The following is a 17,481-nucleotide window of genomic DNA, read 5'->3' on the forward strand; positions in this document are numbered from 1 at the left end:
TTTCTCCAGTCTTAACATCTGGGACATTCACACTGTTAATAGTGTTGCAGTTAATAGTTGTTGGAGATGGGGACTGGGTATCAGGTAAACTTAGTACTAGGAAGTGTTCCTAATATTCCCACAAAAATCCTGCATTAGGCCAGGCATGGTGGCACATGCTGTCATCCTAGCTACTCAGGAGGCTGAAGCAGGATTATTGCAATTTTGAGGCAGGCCTCAGTAAGTGAGACCAGTTATCAAAAATCATGCATTAGGCTTACATTGTATGAGACGTTTTACAGTGAGCATCCAGCATCATTTTCTTTCATGTTTTTTCAAAACTTTTCTCCTGCACCCCTACCTTAAAAAAATGCACACATGTGCTGGTGTGTAGGTCTGTGTACACACACACACACACATATTTGTAGCTATAAAAACCCATGCTCCATCAGGTATGGTGGCATATGCCTGTAATCCCAACTACATGGAATGCTGAAGAAAGAAGACTCCAAGTTCTAGGGCAGTCTTGGAAATTTAGGGACACCATGTTTCAGAATAAAACTGTACAAAGTGCTAGGGTGTAGCTCAATGGTAAAGCACCACTGAGTTCAATCCCCTGTACTGGGGGTGGGGAGGGGATGCACTTGCTTTTTCTCGCTATTCTGTGATTTTTTTTTTTTTTTGGTAGTGCTATGTGTTATTTCAGAATGAAATTCCTAGTGTTTCCTCTAATATGTGTACCAGCAAACACCAAAATGACAAGCCAGCCAGCATAGCCATCTCTGGCTTGCAGGAAGGCGGAGTCTTCTGGAGAGACAGACAAACCTTTGTGCCAGTGTCATTGTGCTTTGGGCCTTGGGGAAGAGTGACTGGCAGTTGTTTAACAGATACTGAGGACAATATTGTCCTTGCTTTTTGTTTTTCTCCATTGTCAGAGATCATAATGTAGGCTATATCAACAAAAGTTCTGGAAGACAAGTTTGTTATATAAGCACTTTCCAGCCTAAACGGCAGCAGGCAAGGGCAACAGGACTCAGTCATGCTGCCTGGTTTACATGTGCTTTCATTGGAATGCTAAGCAGTGGGCATTGAATGTCCAATAAGAACAGCAGAACCTGTGAACCCCTGTCCATGGCACCAAGCAGTGATCACCACACCTATTCTGGGCACTAGCCAGGGAGCCAAGAGTGTTGTGTAAACAGCAGAAGGTTCAGTATGATGCCCATGGAAATTATGGCTGGGGTTCCAAAGTAGGGCTATTTCTGGTTAAGATCTGAAGGCATGGGTGACATAGTCTATTTTAAGTATTCTCCCTACACTTGGGTTTTCAGACATGTTCAATCTGTGATACTTATTGCAAATTAAAAAGTTGTCAATATGGAGATTGCAAGGGTTTTCACATTTCAAATGAATCCATCACTAAGTATTCACCTAAACTTTTAACCAAACTGGACAACTCTATGAAAGGGCAGTGATTGTTTATTTGGGAATTACATTTCTAATTTTTAAAAAACTTTCATATTATTATGTATACTTTCTTCTTTTTTTAAATTTCCATGGAAGAAGAGTCTTTTTTAAAATATTTCTGAATATTTTGAACAATTAAAACACTTTGGGGAGATTTGCAAAATATTTGTAACCTAGTGCTATTGTCCTTTTCAAAACCCAGGGAAGATAAATTAAAGAAATTTTGTTTTTTACATTTGAGAACTTTAGAGTGCCAAAAGGTCTACTTCAATATTCTCTTTTAGATTTTCTCTTTTGAGAATAGATATCACTTTTCTTATCCAATTAACCACCCATTTCCTGTAACAGTGTCCCTATAATTATTGATGTTATTGTCACCATAATTATTTTCCTGAAGGTCTCCCTTAACTTACCATTAAAACTGAGTCTTTAATATACTTTATTTTGCCTTGTTTCTAGAGGAGATTCATATATTTTAAATGTGTTCTAATTTAAGTAGAATTACCTATTTTTGAGTTTAACACAGTTCATTTGTATTGGGTGTATTGTGTTGAGAAGGGTAGTTTTAAAATTTTTGTTCACAGACATTCAGCTGCTGAAAGGGAGTTTCTAATTTAAGAAAATAGCTAATCATTTTTTTTCTTAGAATGGTTTCCTAGGAAATCAATATACATATTCACAGTAACACATAAAGCCAAATAAACCAATGGGAAAATAGAATTGGGCTTTGGCATTTGTTACTATTTTTAGAAACCATAAAAACTTACAAATATTTTAATTTTTAAAAAGTTATTGCAGGCAGGCTGGAAAAACAAAGATGGTAGCAGATGTCACCAATAATATTAATTAGCTTTAAATTCATTCTTATTTTTGGAATCAACACAGATAAATGCTTATTTTTTTTTTTTAACTGTGAGATGCCTCTGGGCCAGTTGGACCAATGCAAACAGAAAATGTAGGTGGCTTATTCAGATTCCAAGGTGGTAACAATGAGTATTAAGCCATGGGTAGAACCTTTCTGAGTTGGGATCCCCTCATGACTGCACAGGAGCCCATTCTGCTTATATAATGGGAGTGAATAAGACTAGATTTGTATTTATTTCTTAATTTCATTTTGATTAAAAGAGGTTTTTTCAAAATAACTATAAATGCAATGTTTTTTTTTTAGCAGTAGACTTTTAATACCAGTATGTATATATGGCATGCATTTTCATCTTTTTAAGTTTGTCTTCCAGCAGTTTGTTCTGCCACTATATGAGGATGTTAGTATAGAGCTTATAAATGAACTATGTAAGTTATTTTTTAATTCAGAGCTTCTTATCATGATTCAAACCTCTTCAAAGATAATGTCAACAATCCATCATTGGTGCCTGGGTTTTTTTTAATGTGAGATGTGTTAAAACCAAATATGTACCAAATAGTCAAATTTAGAAGTATTTTCTTCAAAGCTTAAAGTTTGAATTTTCTGGGGGAAGAGAAAAGTAGGAGTTCTTTGGATTAGGCAAAGGGGAATGAAGGGAAGGAAACAGAAATAGGAACAGGAAAGAGTAGAATGAATCCAACATAATTTTCCAGTGTAACTCCACACCATGTTCCACCACAAAAATGGGATCCTAACTAGAGTAAGTCATACTCTATCTACATATAATATGTCAAATACAATCTACTGCCATGTATATCTAAAAATGAACAGCAACAAAAATAAAAGCTTGTGTTTTCCTCAGAGGTTTTGAATATGAATTCTTTCCAGGAGGATTATCAGCAAACACACACAAAAAAATCAAAACCTCAAAGCAAAGTTAAATGTGTTACACTACATATCCTTGAAATGTTGATGTAAATGGATTAAACCTATTTAGCTAGGGTTGATAGTTGTAGGAACTTTTATGCTCTTTGATAAAATCGGGCTGAAAACCTGTTGGTTCCTGTACCAGTTACCTCCAGGTAACTGTCTGCCACAGTGAGTTTTTGGCATTAGCTCTTATTTTGGAATTTCTACTATGATAGGTAGCATTCCAGAAAGAAAAAGCAGGGTGTGGAACAGGTTTATTCCAGGAATCTCTTCTAATATGATGAAATTAAATGCTAATTCTGAGAGATTACAACTCTTCTGACCTTTCTTTTGATTTTAATTCCTCAGTGTAGAATAAAATAACATGGCAACTATTAAGTTTGTGAGATTTTTCATCAAGAGTTTGATATCTCCCAGCTGCATTTTGTATTTTGATCCCATCTAAGAGCTATGTTCTCAAATATTCCACAATTGGACCATAGTTCCCAGTTATCCCTATCTTCTGTCTCCCTTGACCTCTTGATAGGATTCCTTGAATATACTTTTTACCATGAAAATAATATTCAATTTTTTTTTTAGTTGTTGTTGGACACATGCCTTTATTTTTATGTGGTGCTGAGGATCGAACCCAGCACGTCTCATGGGCCAGGCAAGCGCTGTACCGCTGAGCTACAGCCTCAGCCCCGATATTTAATTCTTGAGGGGAGAAAATAGTAATGTTCTCAAAGATTTTTAAGTAGTCAATGTATTGGAAGTTAAAAAAAAAAATAAAAATAAAGCAAGTATATGATTTGGGTCCTCTCCTCCCCCAGACCAGGCATCTACCCCCTTTGGTGATAAAGAGCTGATGCTCCCAGTGCCTGAGGACACACCTGCCTCTGAAACGGACATCAACCTGGAGGTGTCATTTGCTGAGCAAGCGGTCAACCAGAAAGAGGAGAAAACTCAGAAGAGTGAAAGCAATGATGCCTCATTACCTGTAAGTAGCATGTGTCCAGATGTTACCCATAGAAACATTTTTATCAGATTCTTATGAAAATTTAGAACCCAGGGCTAAGTTGAAAACATGATACAGCAGCACCCTGCCCTTCATTGATAGTCAACCCTTATTAATATATAGCCTTTCCTGTATCTTTATCTATGTATGCCTTGAGATTATCAAGGACATACAGAACAGCTACAGTACTTAAACTGAACACTGAAGAGAGAGCTATATTTAATAGAGAGTCATATTAATATTTCTCTAGTTGCTACAAGATTATCCTTGATAGCTTTCCCTTTCTCCATACCCATTAGAATTTGAACAAGGGATATTTTTGTGTTGGTTGTTTCATCTTTCCAGTTTTCTTGAATTGAGGTAGTTCCCCTTCTTTTCCTTTAACATTTTTGAAGAGCCCAGAGCAGTTTTCTGATTTTTGTCTGTTTCCTTAACTTTCTGGACAAAATGTTCTATGATCACCTTGTAATTTTTTCCCCTTAGACTTGAAAGTAGTCATGTCTTCAAAAAGCTTTGGTTCCTTTTAGCAGTAGATTATATTTAGAATCCCAGTTCTCTATATAGAGTGTTCTCTTTGCTACTGAATACATATGTCCACATGCACATCTATCTATCTATGTGTATGTATGTAGATAGATTGTATGTGTGTGTATATAAGTATATATACATGTATACAAGTAGTTATTCAAATTTTACACATGCAATTAAAAGGAATAATAAAAATGAATCCTAGTCATCTCCCAGCCCCAACATTTATTGGTCCAGGGTCAATCCTGATCTAGCTATATCCTTATCTAGTTGTCTATTCTGTGTTATTTTGTGAACCATATCTGAATTATATTGTCAATATTTGTGTTGATAAAGTTTAAACATTTTAAAACACATGTTCATGTTGCCATGTGTTAAAAACACTGACAATTATTAATTTCAAATCTCTAGAACAGTGTTCATGAAATTTGATATAATTTGGATTTTATAAATAAATATAAGTCATGGTTGAACATAATGACTTTTTATTTATTTTTTCGATGTGGTGCTGAGAACTGAACCCAGTGCCTCACACATGGTAGTCAAGCTCTCTACCACTGAGCCAGCCCAACAATTTGAAATTTGATCTTTTTGTAGAGTTTGTTTGAGGACCAGGAACCAACGTCTTCATTTCTCTCTTCCCCATATTCCTCTTTCTCCCTCTGTCCCTCTATTCCTCTCATCCTTCCTCTGTTTTCTTTCTCCTATTTTCCTTTGTCTCTCACCTTTCTGTGTCCTCTTTTGTTCTTTCTGTCTTTCCATACATCCTACTCTCTCCCCTTCTCTCAAAATGTATTTGTTGAAGACACCTGGTTGTTAAGTTATAGAGAATTTCTCCTTGTGACTAATCCTATCCCTATGGTACAATTTAACATCTTCCATTGTTTTTATAATTGACTCTAAACGTATCTGTCTAAGGTTCAACTTCTCTGTTGAGATTACTTCAGATATGTGGTTACCTGTTTTCAGCAGGCGCATAGAATCTGGTTGTCTTTTGTTGGTGAAATTAACAGCTGCTGTCAATAATACAGTTTATTCATGGTTGGAAAATGCTGATGTTCCAATATTTTCATCTGTCTTTGCTTTATTACTTTGGGTGTTTCTTTTAAGAAACTTTTTTTGAAATGGTTACTTTCTCCATGTATTTACCAGTTTTCAAAATTTTTTGATTCCCTAGTATTTTTCCCCAGCAATCAATTACCATTTGTGTTTGTTTTATAAGAATAGCATCTTAACTCATGGATTCATACATATTTGATGTGATCCTAGATAGTTTCCCAGGCTTATCTGGCATATTTTGTACTCCAGACCTAATATTGTGTTTTTCATCAAGAACCCCGATTTCATTTTGTAGAAACACATTTTCCTGTCTGACTGGAACTGAAGGCGTATTTGGTCTCTGGGTTGGTCCTCATTTTCAAGGCTTTTCAGACATCAGGATAACATCTGTATCTTTCATGCTGACAATTGTGGTTCTCAGGAAATGGCAGGTGACATATTTAGAACGTCACTTAAAGACTCATCTCCTTTATTTCACATTAATGCAAAGAATAGCGATTGCTAACACTGCCATCAGTAACAATACAAGATAAGGTTAGCATAATCTAAACAGAATGAAGATATTGTTGACTACAACAATGGAATAAAATAAAATCTCTGCCCAAAGTTTCAAAACAAGACTTGCTCTACCATTTTATTCTGTTTTATAAACTAATTTGTGTTCACTTACCATATTGATTTTGTGCATGTCATGCCCCAGGTTTAAGAATGACATTTCTTTTTCTATGTTCTATATTTGCCAAGGAAACCTTCATCTGTTCCTCAGAGCCTACCTCTATACCTATGCTTCTTGTTAAGTCTTTCCTGACCATGAACTTATGTTACATAAATTACTTGAAATCTACTGATATACTATCATTAGCATGCATTTGATGTTACTAATTTGTCTGACTTTGTTTTTTACCTACATGCATCTTTTCATTTCTACAACCATATATGAAAATTCTGCATGCCTTCCAGAAGACCTAGGTATATTGTAAAGTTTCTGCGAGTCTTTAGCGTGGTTGATGGAGTGAATATTTATAATCACTACTCAGAAGCAGGTGTCTGAGCAGAAACAAACCTTAAGTTCCATTTTTACTCCTTGCTTTCCCGAGTCTGTAAATAAGCAATAGGCTTTATGTAATACACTATCCTGTTGACCGCATTTCATATGCACTTCCTTTTTCTTAAAGCACTGAGCGGGCTTTGTTTTAATTCTTTATGATCTCTCAGTAGATTCAGATTTCTGCTCTTAAATTTTGAAGATCAGGTTTTATAACCTTTTAGATGCTGTAGTTTGACAATTTAGCTACTACATAGTATATATCAGGAATTATGCTCTCCAATTATTTCATTCCTCTATCAAAAGATCTTTGTGAGGTTAAGCATTGTCCCTATTTTCTACATGAGAAAACCAGTTAAGTTACAAGGCATGCTAAGGCTTGACTTTGGTGACGAAGCTTTTGACACTTTTCTCTTGCTTTCCTTTCCAAGCTGAAGCTAGACTGAGGAGTAGGAAAGCCAAGTTCATCATTACTGATGAAATGCCTGCAGGCTACCTTGTATGGCAAGGCCTATAAAGGAGGGGAAGTATCAGGGAGCTCTCCCTAGCTAATTTATGAAACACAGGGAACCAGGGACCTTATATTTTTTGAAAATTTTTATTTCATTCTTTGCTTTAAGCACCGTTTTCAAAGGTAGAGGACTTTTCTGTTGCTGAAATTCTACTGTCTTCTCTTAACCAAGGAACTCAGCCATCTAGTCTATTAACTAAACAAAAATGACAGGAAACTTCATAAATATTTAAAGCAGCTGCTATGAATTAAACATTGGGGTAAAGAACTAACTCCTTCATTAAGTACAATGTTTAAATAAATAAATAAGCTCATGACATATATTGCTAGGTAAATCAAATGTTTGAACTAATAATATTTCAGGTTTCTCTAAACATTTACCTTGGGTAGTACTTCAATAATTATATTACATGTGTTTGGCTTATTAGCCCCAAAACAACTGATTTTAATGAAACATTTAGGACTTTTTAAAAATGTGTAAACGGTTGGTAAATATGGTTGGCTCAGCCCTTCAGAAAACAAAGTCATTAGCATAAATATAGGGCCGTGCATGAGAAAAATGTGACAAGTTTTGTGTAATTGAAAAAGTAAAGCTTAGTAAAAATTGCAAAATCAGAATATCAAAACATTGGTGTGGTGTTTGAGTATATGCTTTTCTTTCTGTAGTGTGAGTGTCCTCATTTGTTAGACCAGTGGCAGGGCTCCTGAAATGTGCCAGTTCTACGATACAACAGGGTTACAAGAGGTGATTAAGGTGTAGTTCCTGTCCTTGGGGGGCTCCCAGTCCTACATCAACACCTGCCAACCTACATTTCCTCCTGCCTGCTGCTTTCTGCCCTCTGCGTGCCAGGTGAATGCGGCTGGGAGGACTGGATTTAGTGAATTTGGGATTGAGGAGATCTGAATTTGCATCTGTAATTTTGTCACTGACCATGTGGCCACATTTAACCCTTTCCACCAGGCCTCATTTTCCATACCTACAACACCGCCATAGTCATTCTTACCCTTTTGAGACTTTGGTAGAATGTAGTAAAAAGTAAATATGAATCTTGTCATTTTTTTTCTTAATGGAAAATCATGAAACGTTGACATTATTTAAAAAGTTCTATGAAGAAATACACAGTGGTAATACTTAACCCTTTTTGAGTGCTTGTTATATGCCATGAGTGCCTCACCATAGCTTTATATGGTGGAACATGGCATTATTCCATCTTGCAGGTAAAGAGTCTGAGGCTCAGAAGTGGTGATATTTGCCCAAGGTCACATAGCTAGTAAGCGATGGAGACAGATTTGCCCCCTGTGCCCAGCTCCACATACTCACCCACAGTGCCCAGCACTATGGAGGCCTTCCACATCAGTGCTGGGAATTCAGTTAGGCTCCATCTTCCATGAGGTCTGTTCTTATTTTACTCAATATTTTCATAGAACAAATAGATTACTCAAAGCTAAGAGAGACCTTTTCTCTTTTTAGTGGATTTTTTTTTAAGGCTCTCAGAGTTGAGTTTGCTTGAACGACATTGGCCATAGATTTCAGGAAATAGTGTGACCCTCAAAAATTGTGGTCTCGCCACTGTTAAAAATTATTGAGGCCCTCAAAGAGGTTTTGTTTATGTGGGTTGCACCTATGGATTTTATATCAAATTAAGGAGCTGGGTGTGTAACTTAGTGGTAAATTATAGGCTTAGCATACTTGAGGCCTAGGTTCAATCTGTGGCACAAAATAATAAAACAACAGCAATAATAATAATGATAATAAATAAATTAGCTGGACATAGTAGCATGCACACACCTGGAATCCCAGTGGCTCAGGAGGCTGAAGCAAAATGATTGCAAGTTCAAGACTGCTCTTGGTAACTTAGCAAGACACTGTCTCAAAAAAAAAAAAAAGGTCTGGATTGTAGCTCAGTGATAAAGCACCCCCAGGTTTAATCCCTAGTGCCACACACAGTCTGTTTAAAGTAATTGCTACCATTAACATAAAAGCCCTTTTAAAAATGGAAAATAGCCTTGTTTTTTTAGAACTAAAAATTGAGAAGTGTGGCATAGTTTTAATTTTAGCACATCTCTAATATTTGGCCTTAGTAGGTCAGCTTCTCCTGCATTATCTGTTGCAATGGTCCACATCGTTTACCATAGGAAAATTTCTCTGTGCACTCAGGAGAAAATGAAAGCAGGAGAGGCAAAACAGTGTCTTAATTATTATTAAAATTAATCATTCAACTGATATTAATTATTATAAAAATTGACAATTTTTGAATTAATAAGTTTGACCTCTAAACCTCTTGAAAAGAGTATTGGGGACCTGCATGATACCATGCTTTAACCTGCTGCTTATATTAATATTTAGGCCATGAGATGTTAATGACAAAAATCAGCAGAGAGAATAAAAGGGAATCAACTGAACATCTTTTGCAATTAAATGAAGAAGGCAAGGGTAAACCTCAACGATGTCATCTAATGAAAGACTTTTTTATCAGACTGCTAGAAAATGATCATTGGTTTAGTCAGCAAACAGGGAAGACTGCAGCATGTATTAAATATGCTAAAGAAATTCTTTTTCTTCCTCTTGTGGCTTGTTTTCTTATATATAATGAGTTTAATGTTAAGAGTACTAGATGATATTTGAGAAATGCATAAAACGGCTAATATCACTGACTTGCTTGTGGTCCTGAGTGGCACCTCTCCATTTTGGTGTATTCAGCGGTGAAAGTAATAATAACTAATAAGAGCAACCACATAAAAGTCGATGGGAAGTGGTGACGTTTAAACCACACAACAGCACTTTAAATTAGGTGGCTTCCTTCTTTTTCTCCTCCTCCTTTCTCTCTTCCCTCTCCTCCCATTTTGCAGAAAGATTAAGCAATTGCCAAATTGCATATCTGGTAAGCAGCTGGATGACTGGCAGGCCCTGTCTTTAAAGTTCATTCCAGCTGCTATCCCATGCCCCGTAGCCTTTACCAACCTTACCATGTTTTTACTTACAGAAGATACACAAAGTATGTGAAGGGTACCTGGCACATTCTAAGCACACACTCATGCTGCTATTTCTCTTCTTCCTATGTATCCTCATCATATCACGTAATCCTCCTCTTCCACCCCCACCCCATTGATTATCCCCCAACTTCCAATTTTGCTTTGGGTGGTACTGGGGATTAATTCAAGAGTATACTACCACCAGCCCTTTTTATTTGATTTTTTTTGAGACAGGATCTCACTAAGTTGCCCAGGCTGGCCTCAAACATTACATCTTCCTGCCTCAGTCTCCCGAGTTTTGAAGGATTACAGGCATATGCTTGATTAATCTTTGGTTCTTAAATAACCACTAACTGGTAGTCATTTTCTCTTCTGAACTTACTCTCTTGATCTGTAGTATTGATAGGAGCCCTCCCAGTATATGATCTCATTCACTTTGTCAGATTCTGGAACTTCCACACCCTTTTGACAGGATCACTCACTCTGCATTCTGACTCGGAAAATTCTATCATGGCTTTCCTTGTCATTTAATCTGAGTGCAACTTCTTTATAGAGTTATGATTTTTTTTTCTTCCTGCATTACAAAAATGGTTAGATACTGTCAGCTTTCACTATATTAATGGTGTTTATTTTAGGATTTCAGATTGCCAAAAGATAAAACGGGCACCACAAAGGTTGGTGACCTTGCACCCCAGGACATGAAGAAAGTTTGCCATTTAGCCCTGATTGAGCTGACCGCTCTCTATGATGTATTGGGTGTCGAGCTGAAACAACAGAAAGCTGCGAAAATCAAAACAAAAGGTAACCTTCAAATAAAAAAAATAGTTAGATTGACTTTTAAAGCATCAAAATGGATTTTTTTAGCAGTATTCTTGTGGGCAGGTATCAAAGCAACATCTGCAAATACATCTGGAGTTCAGATTCTAAAACATTGCCTTCAAAAATTGAGTAACTTGATAAAAATATACTGTGTCTTAGAGACTATAGAAAATAAAGGCATAATCAAATAATTCCCACAGAAGGAAACTGTGAATCAAAGAATCATAACTTTATGCTTTCTCCTTTGAAAACTGTATTTAAAAAAAAATATTTGTTTTCAAATTCAGATCTTGAAAAATGACTTTGAGCTGGTTGGTCCTAAATTATGACTCTCGCTTATCACTGGCTAGAAAATACTGGGGTAGTTAGTATTTTGTCCCTTTGTTCACTTACATGAGAGTTGTAACTACATTTTGAAAATATTTCTTATCCTATTAAGAAAATGTCATTGTGACATACATACAGTACCCCTAGATGATACTAATCCTATATATGTGTAGTTTTTCTTTTGTAAGCAGCTTGCTTTACCTATTACAGAAATAGAATTTATATTTTGTAGCATGATAAAGAATGAATAAGTCTTTGGTTTTTGTTCCTCTGGGGTTTTATTGGTCTGGAAATCCAGATAATTCTCTACTGACAAAGCTTTACGATGTAGGACTCTTTGTCCTCTTGTTTAACCTGAAAGGTGCTTCCTAAAGGGACACCATGAATGAGGACTATGAGTTGCTATGGTAACATTAGCCAAGGCAAGTAGTCACCTGGTTTAAATATTAGCGGCCGTTTCTCTGTAGGACTGAAATGTCTTTCCCTCAGATCCTCTGTCCTAGTGGACCCACGGTGGACCGCATTCCCTGTTCAGTTCCTAGGAATCTTCTAGCTTGAGGCTTGGAATGGTGAATTTCTGGGTTAAAAGGTGCTCTTTTTTTTTTTTTTTTTTCATGAGTCTCTTGTGGAGAAAGAAGACTTCACATGCTTTTCTAGAATCTCATCACAAAACCTGCGATTCAAAGATAGAAATATCATTGAAATAACTGAAACCTAGTCCTCATGATTTTTATGTTTGTGTTTTTAAGGATTCCATTCTAGCAGAGAAGTATTGCTCTGATTAAAGCTATCACAGTTTCCATGGAACAGTAGAAATTCCAGTATTGAAAAAAAAATTCTTGTTGCAGATTATGGTCTTTTTGGTGTTTCAGTTGAACCCAGGAGCACTGTACCACTGAGCTACATCCCAGCCCTCTTCATTTAAGTGCTGAGACTGGCCTCAAATTTGTGATTTTCCTGCCTCAGCCTCTTAAGTTGCTGGAATTACAGGTGTATGCCACCACACCCAGCTAAAAAATAATCTTCATCGCTTATCTAAGCTGTTTACACTATATACCACACACTTGGCATTCTTCAGTTACATTTTTTCTTAAAACTCAAACTGAAAAGTTACTTCTTGTGTTACTAGAATTCTTGTGAGTGGCATCTTAGTGTCCAATGTCTGTCCTCAGATTACAAGGTCACCCCCTTCTTCATGTTCACCGATGATTTTTATTTCCTCTAATGTGTGCCATAAAGGAAGTGCTGTCTCGTCTATGGTAATTCTCCACTTAGTGATGGGGATGAGGTGGAGGTTCTGGGTAGGAACTATGCTCTACCAAACTCAAGGCATATGATAGATAATATCATTTATAATTTTTGTAAATTACTATCATTTCTTCTGGAATGATTACTGACTATATTTAAAAAAAAAACCCTACAGATTTAAAATTAAGAATACCAAATATCTACTGTTTTTTTTTTAAAGTGGAAACATTTGTAGAATAGGATCATAAAGTTGGCTTATTTCTCAAAATGGCATTTATTGATACTTAGCTGTTTTGTAGAATGTTAAATGTCAATTTAGAAGAGATGAGTAATACTTGGTTTTCAGCCATAACTTTTAATTTGATTGAACTTTAGTAAATTGTTTGAATATTTATATGTTCTCATAGGAGTCTGTTTTTCCTTTTTTGTAGCAGTTTTCCCTTTACTAATTATTTCAGTGATGTTTTTGCAATCTTTAGTGTTCTGGTTGGATATGGAACATCCCCTAAAGGCACATGTGTTAGCTCGAGACTTGTTTCCCAGTGCTACAATGTTCATAGCTGGGGCTTTGGGGCAGTAAATAGATCATGAGGGTTCTGACTTTATGGATTAATCCATTGATGGATTCACAATTTAATGGACTATCGAGATGTGATGGAAATTTCAGAGGCTGGGCCTAGTTGAAGGGAGTGAGGTGTGCCTTAGGGTTCTGCCCTTGGGGACTATATCTTGTCCCATATTCCACTCTGTTTTCTGGCCATCATAAGGTGAGAGCTGTGTTCTACCTTGTCCTTATGCCATGATGCTAGCTAACCATGGACTGAAATTTTGAAACTATGAGCCAAATAAATCTTTCCTCCTTTAGGTTGTTTGTCTCAGGCATTTTGTCACAGTAACAACAAGCTAACACATTGTTTGTTGTTATATTTCTCCATAAGGCAGGGTCAGTTTTTTTATTGACCTATTTATACCTAATGGCCAGCCAAGTTTTGTCCTTTCCCTAGTAGGTACTCAATAAATAGTTGTCTAATTGAATGACAGTGTCAGAAATCTTATGCCTTAACATTTTTTTTTGTATTTATTATTATTAGTCAATTGATGGAAACAAAGACATTTTGTTTTCTTGTTGCAGATTCTGGTCTTTTTGGTGTTCCACTGGCCACATTGTTAGAACAAGATCAGAGAAAAGTGCCCGGAACTCGAATACCCTTGATCTTTCAAAAAGTAAGTAGGCCTTTTTTTTTTTTTTTTTGTACTCATACTATTATACTATATGCTATAGTTTCAATTGATAGTCTCTTTTACTTTGTGGTACTTGGATTTTCTATTCAGGAAGCAAATTTGTTTCGAGGGCTCATAATTTTTATTTCATGGTGATGCTTTCTGTGTTATTACTGTAACTGTGATCACCGGGCATCATTTTCCTGTCTTATATTAGCTGGCTTTGTATAATTGAGATTTCAATTCTATAATACATAGGAGTGAGAACTGCTTATAAATTTCTAGGGAATTGAATCTTCATGAATATTTCATGCCTGTATGTACTTCCCAAGCTTTCCTATTTACAGTGAGGATGTCCGATTTAATTTTCCAGTGCCTATGTCCAAAGTAGGCAAAGAAACCATAAAGTAGAATTAGAAAATGATTGCTAAACTATCAAATCACTTGGGTAGTCAACACTCAATTATTCATAAGGGGATTATCTATAGCAATAAAAAATTCCAGCCCAACCTCTGAGCCATCATTGCTCCTGAAGCACAGATTACATTTGACAAAAGCTAGGAAGCATACACTGAAGAAGGCAGATTGGATCAGTTGTGGACAACCCACATTATGGATACTTTGCAACAGTCCAGGCATATGAGTTTCTGAAATCTCTAGGGGCAGGAGAAATGGTTTCACAGTTGACTAGGCCAACAGACTCATCCAAACCTAAGGCTTAATCTTGGCCCTTAGTCTATGCCAAATTGGTCATTTCCCTGTCTTACCGACTAGCATTGTGACCTTTACTGCTCTTGTTTGCCATTACACCAAACCTGTGCATCTCTGTCTCTCCTGATGAACATTGTTGTGTGGTTTATCCTACTCATCAGCTTCTGACAGCCACTGCCTACAGAACCTGTATCTGTATGAATAGTGGTCAATGCTTCCTGTGATTAATAGAAAGAGGGTAACAAATATAGGTTACTGACAAATTCTTTTAGTCTCAAGAAAAGATGTAAGTCTTTATAGACAAATGGCTTCTCAGAACAGGAATCTCGGCAACATGCTTCCTAGGTATGTTAGCCAAGGCTCTGCAGAGAAACAGAACCATTGGGATTCGTGCAGAAAGATAAGAAGTGAATTACTTTGAAGAATTTTCTCAACTAGGTATGGGTGCTAGCAAGCCTCAGATGTGGAGCAAGCGGTCTGGACCCTGGGGTGAGAGTTCATGCTTCAGTCTTGAGGCAGAACTTCTTTTTTGGAATATCCCAGGTTTTGCCTTTAGGCCTTCGATTGATTGGGTAAGGCCCTTCAATTTCTGGAGTGTTATTTGCTTTACTCAAACTATGATTTAAATGTTAATAGCATCTGAAAAAATCCTATCCCTGCAACATCTTGACTGTCTGACTGAATAAATGGACACTGTAGCCAAGTGGACACACAGACATCATCATACCAGGGAAGTTCTGTGAGCCTAGGTTTTCATAAGGTTCAATGATGCTTCCTCACCAGGCTGAGGATGGTATCCGGTCCCTTGAGAAAAATCTCCCTTTGTCATTTCTCTTGACACTATTTTGTTGTCATTGTTGTTAAAGTTTATTTAGTTACTTTTCATTATTTTCTCTTCAACATTCTCTAGACTCTGGCAGCCTGCTAGTATGAAGTATTGGTATAGCTCCAAGCTTTTCATTCATATGAAGAGTTTGCTTTTAGGTAACACTCATCTGCTTGTGTCCCCTCTGAACAGTAAGCAGCAAATCACAGTGGTCTGTCTTGAGAAGTGCCTTTGGATTCATCAGCTGGACAACTCAATTGGGTCTTCTCTCTGTTTTGTAAAAGGAAAGAAATAGAAACCACCGATCTACAAAGAGATTCATTACCAATCTTCAGAGGATTATACTTTTAATGTTTGAGGAAATATACCCCAAAAAAGGCCACTAGCAGAGTGTATCCACTACCATTGAGTTGTTATCTGGTATTTATTTATTTTTTCCTCAGAGGCACTTGGTTTAAACCATATTCTCACAAGGAGTTGAAAAATAAAATGTTGTTAATTTTAATTTAATGGAAAAAGTCCACTTTATAATCTAGTTAGCAGACCCCGTGTTCTTACTGACAAACTAATAGGCCGTACTAGGCATACTTTGTGTCAAAAAAGCCCGAGTTCATTTTTCAGTTAACATAAATCTATACTATCTATTTTGAGAAATGCTGTGAATTACTGATAAATTATAGAACATGAGATAAATTATTAAAACTAGCATATTCACTATATAGATCAATATTATAATTTTCTATCTATTTTAAGTCTTGAAAATTAAAAGGAAGGCAAAATAGTATATTTTAATAATGTAATAAGCGATGGTGAAAAAGTGTGAGAAATATGAAAATATGAAATTCAGATTGTATACACACATGATTCTGTCAGATGTTGGAATTCACTTTTTGAGAATAATAAAAAAGTCTAGAATATTGAAAATTCAGATGTTGCTCTCATTTAGTTATTTAGAAGTCATGATCAATTTTTTGTGAATTTAATGAAAGTGAGAAAGCATAGAAACTATGCTTTTAGTAGAAACTAAAAACTAGTTTGCTTCAGAATCTAACATGGTTTTGTTTTATTGTTAATTTTACAAGGTGAAATAAAATGAAAATTATTCATTGAATATTTATAAATCTGGTTTTAAATACTTTATTAAATTTTTTTTTAGTTTCTATCCATTGAACAATGTGGTTTTGAAAAATTTTCTGGTTTAATTTTTAAAAAATCGCATACTACTTCAACTGGTCAAAGATACTTCATCTAGTAATAAATCCTTAGGAGAATTTTGTGACTATTCTTTGGTTAATTCTTAACCCAGCTCCCTAAAAATCAGAGCATCCTTTAGCCACCACCTAGCCCAAGGATAGAAGAGGTGATGTCATTAAAGAAAAAATGCCATTGCTTCCAGTGTTCACATACCCTAATAGAACTGATTTCAGGTCAAAGGAGCTCTTTTATGACAACTAGTTTGGTTCTTAAGAGGCACTTTTTATATATAAGAGAAAAACAGGTCTAGGTGGCTTATGGCACCTTGGTTAATGATTAAAGGAGTCTTCCCTGAAAAACATTCTTTTGTACTCTGGAAGATTTTATGCCTTAGGATATGCTGAGAATGTTATTCTGAGATTACACATGAGGCAGACTAGTTCTGTCTGATGAAGTAAGAGAAGGCTAATGGGGAAAGTGGGTAGATTGTAGGAAGGGAAACCTATAGAATACTAATAAATGCATTGTATTTAAACTGAGGATGTGGAATCGATTTCCTTAAAAATAACAGAATACCTCCAACAATTTGTGTGCTGCCCAGGAAATGTGGGTTCTAGTTTTCTAATTGGAAGATCACCCTACCAAGAAACTGACCACTCTTGTCGTCTTTGTAGCTTTCAATAGTTTGTCACCATAACTTCCCCCATTTGCCTTACTTTAATGAGTTTTTGGCTTATAGTTTTAAAAATAAGGGCTGGGAGCAGAGGTGCTTTCCTGCAATCCC

The 17,481-nt window shown here is 36.1% G+C and overlaps 1 protein-coding gene across 2 annotated transcripts in view; it reads left to right on the plus strand.

Annotated features, from left to right (window-relative positions):
- The window catches only part of Arhgap18 (Rho GTPase activating protein 18), a 170,410-nt gene that overhangs the window by 125,264 nt on the left and 27,665 nt on the right, over positions 1 to 17,481 (plus strand). For both annotated transcript variants that reach the window (XM_026380823.2, XM_026380830.2), the window contains exons 5-7: positions 4,051 to 4,217; positions 10,987 to 11,152; positions 13,878 to 13,969. In XM_026380823.2, coding sequence (XP_026236608.1) covers positions 4,051 to 4,217; positions 10,987 to 11,152; positions 13,878 to 13,969 — 425 coding nt within the window. The remainder of the gene's footprint in view (positions 1 to 4,050; positions 4,218 to 10,986; positions 11,153 to 13,877; positions 13,970 to 17,481) is intronic.

Source organism: Urocitellus parryii, chromosome 8, assembly GCF_045843805.1.
Source record: "Urocitellus parryii isolate mUroPar1 chromosome 8, mUroPar1.hap1, whole genome shotgun sequence".
In the NCBI taxonomy this organism is placed as follows: domain Eukaryota; kingdom Metazoa; phylum Chordata; class Mammalia; order Rodentia; family Sciuridae; genus Urocitellus; species Urocitellus parryii.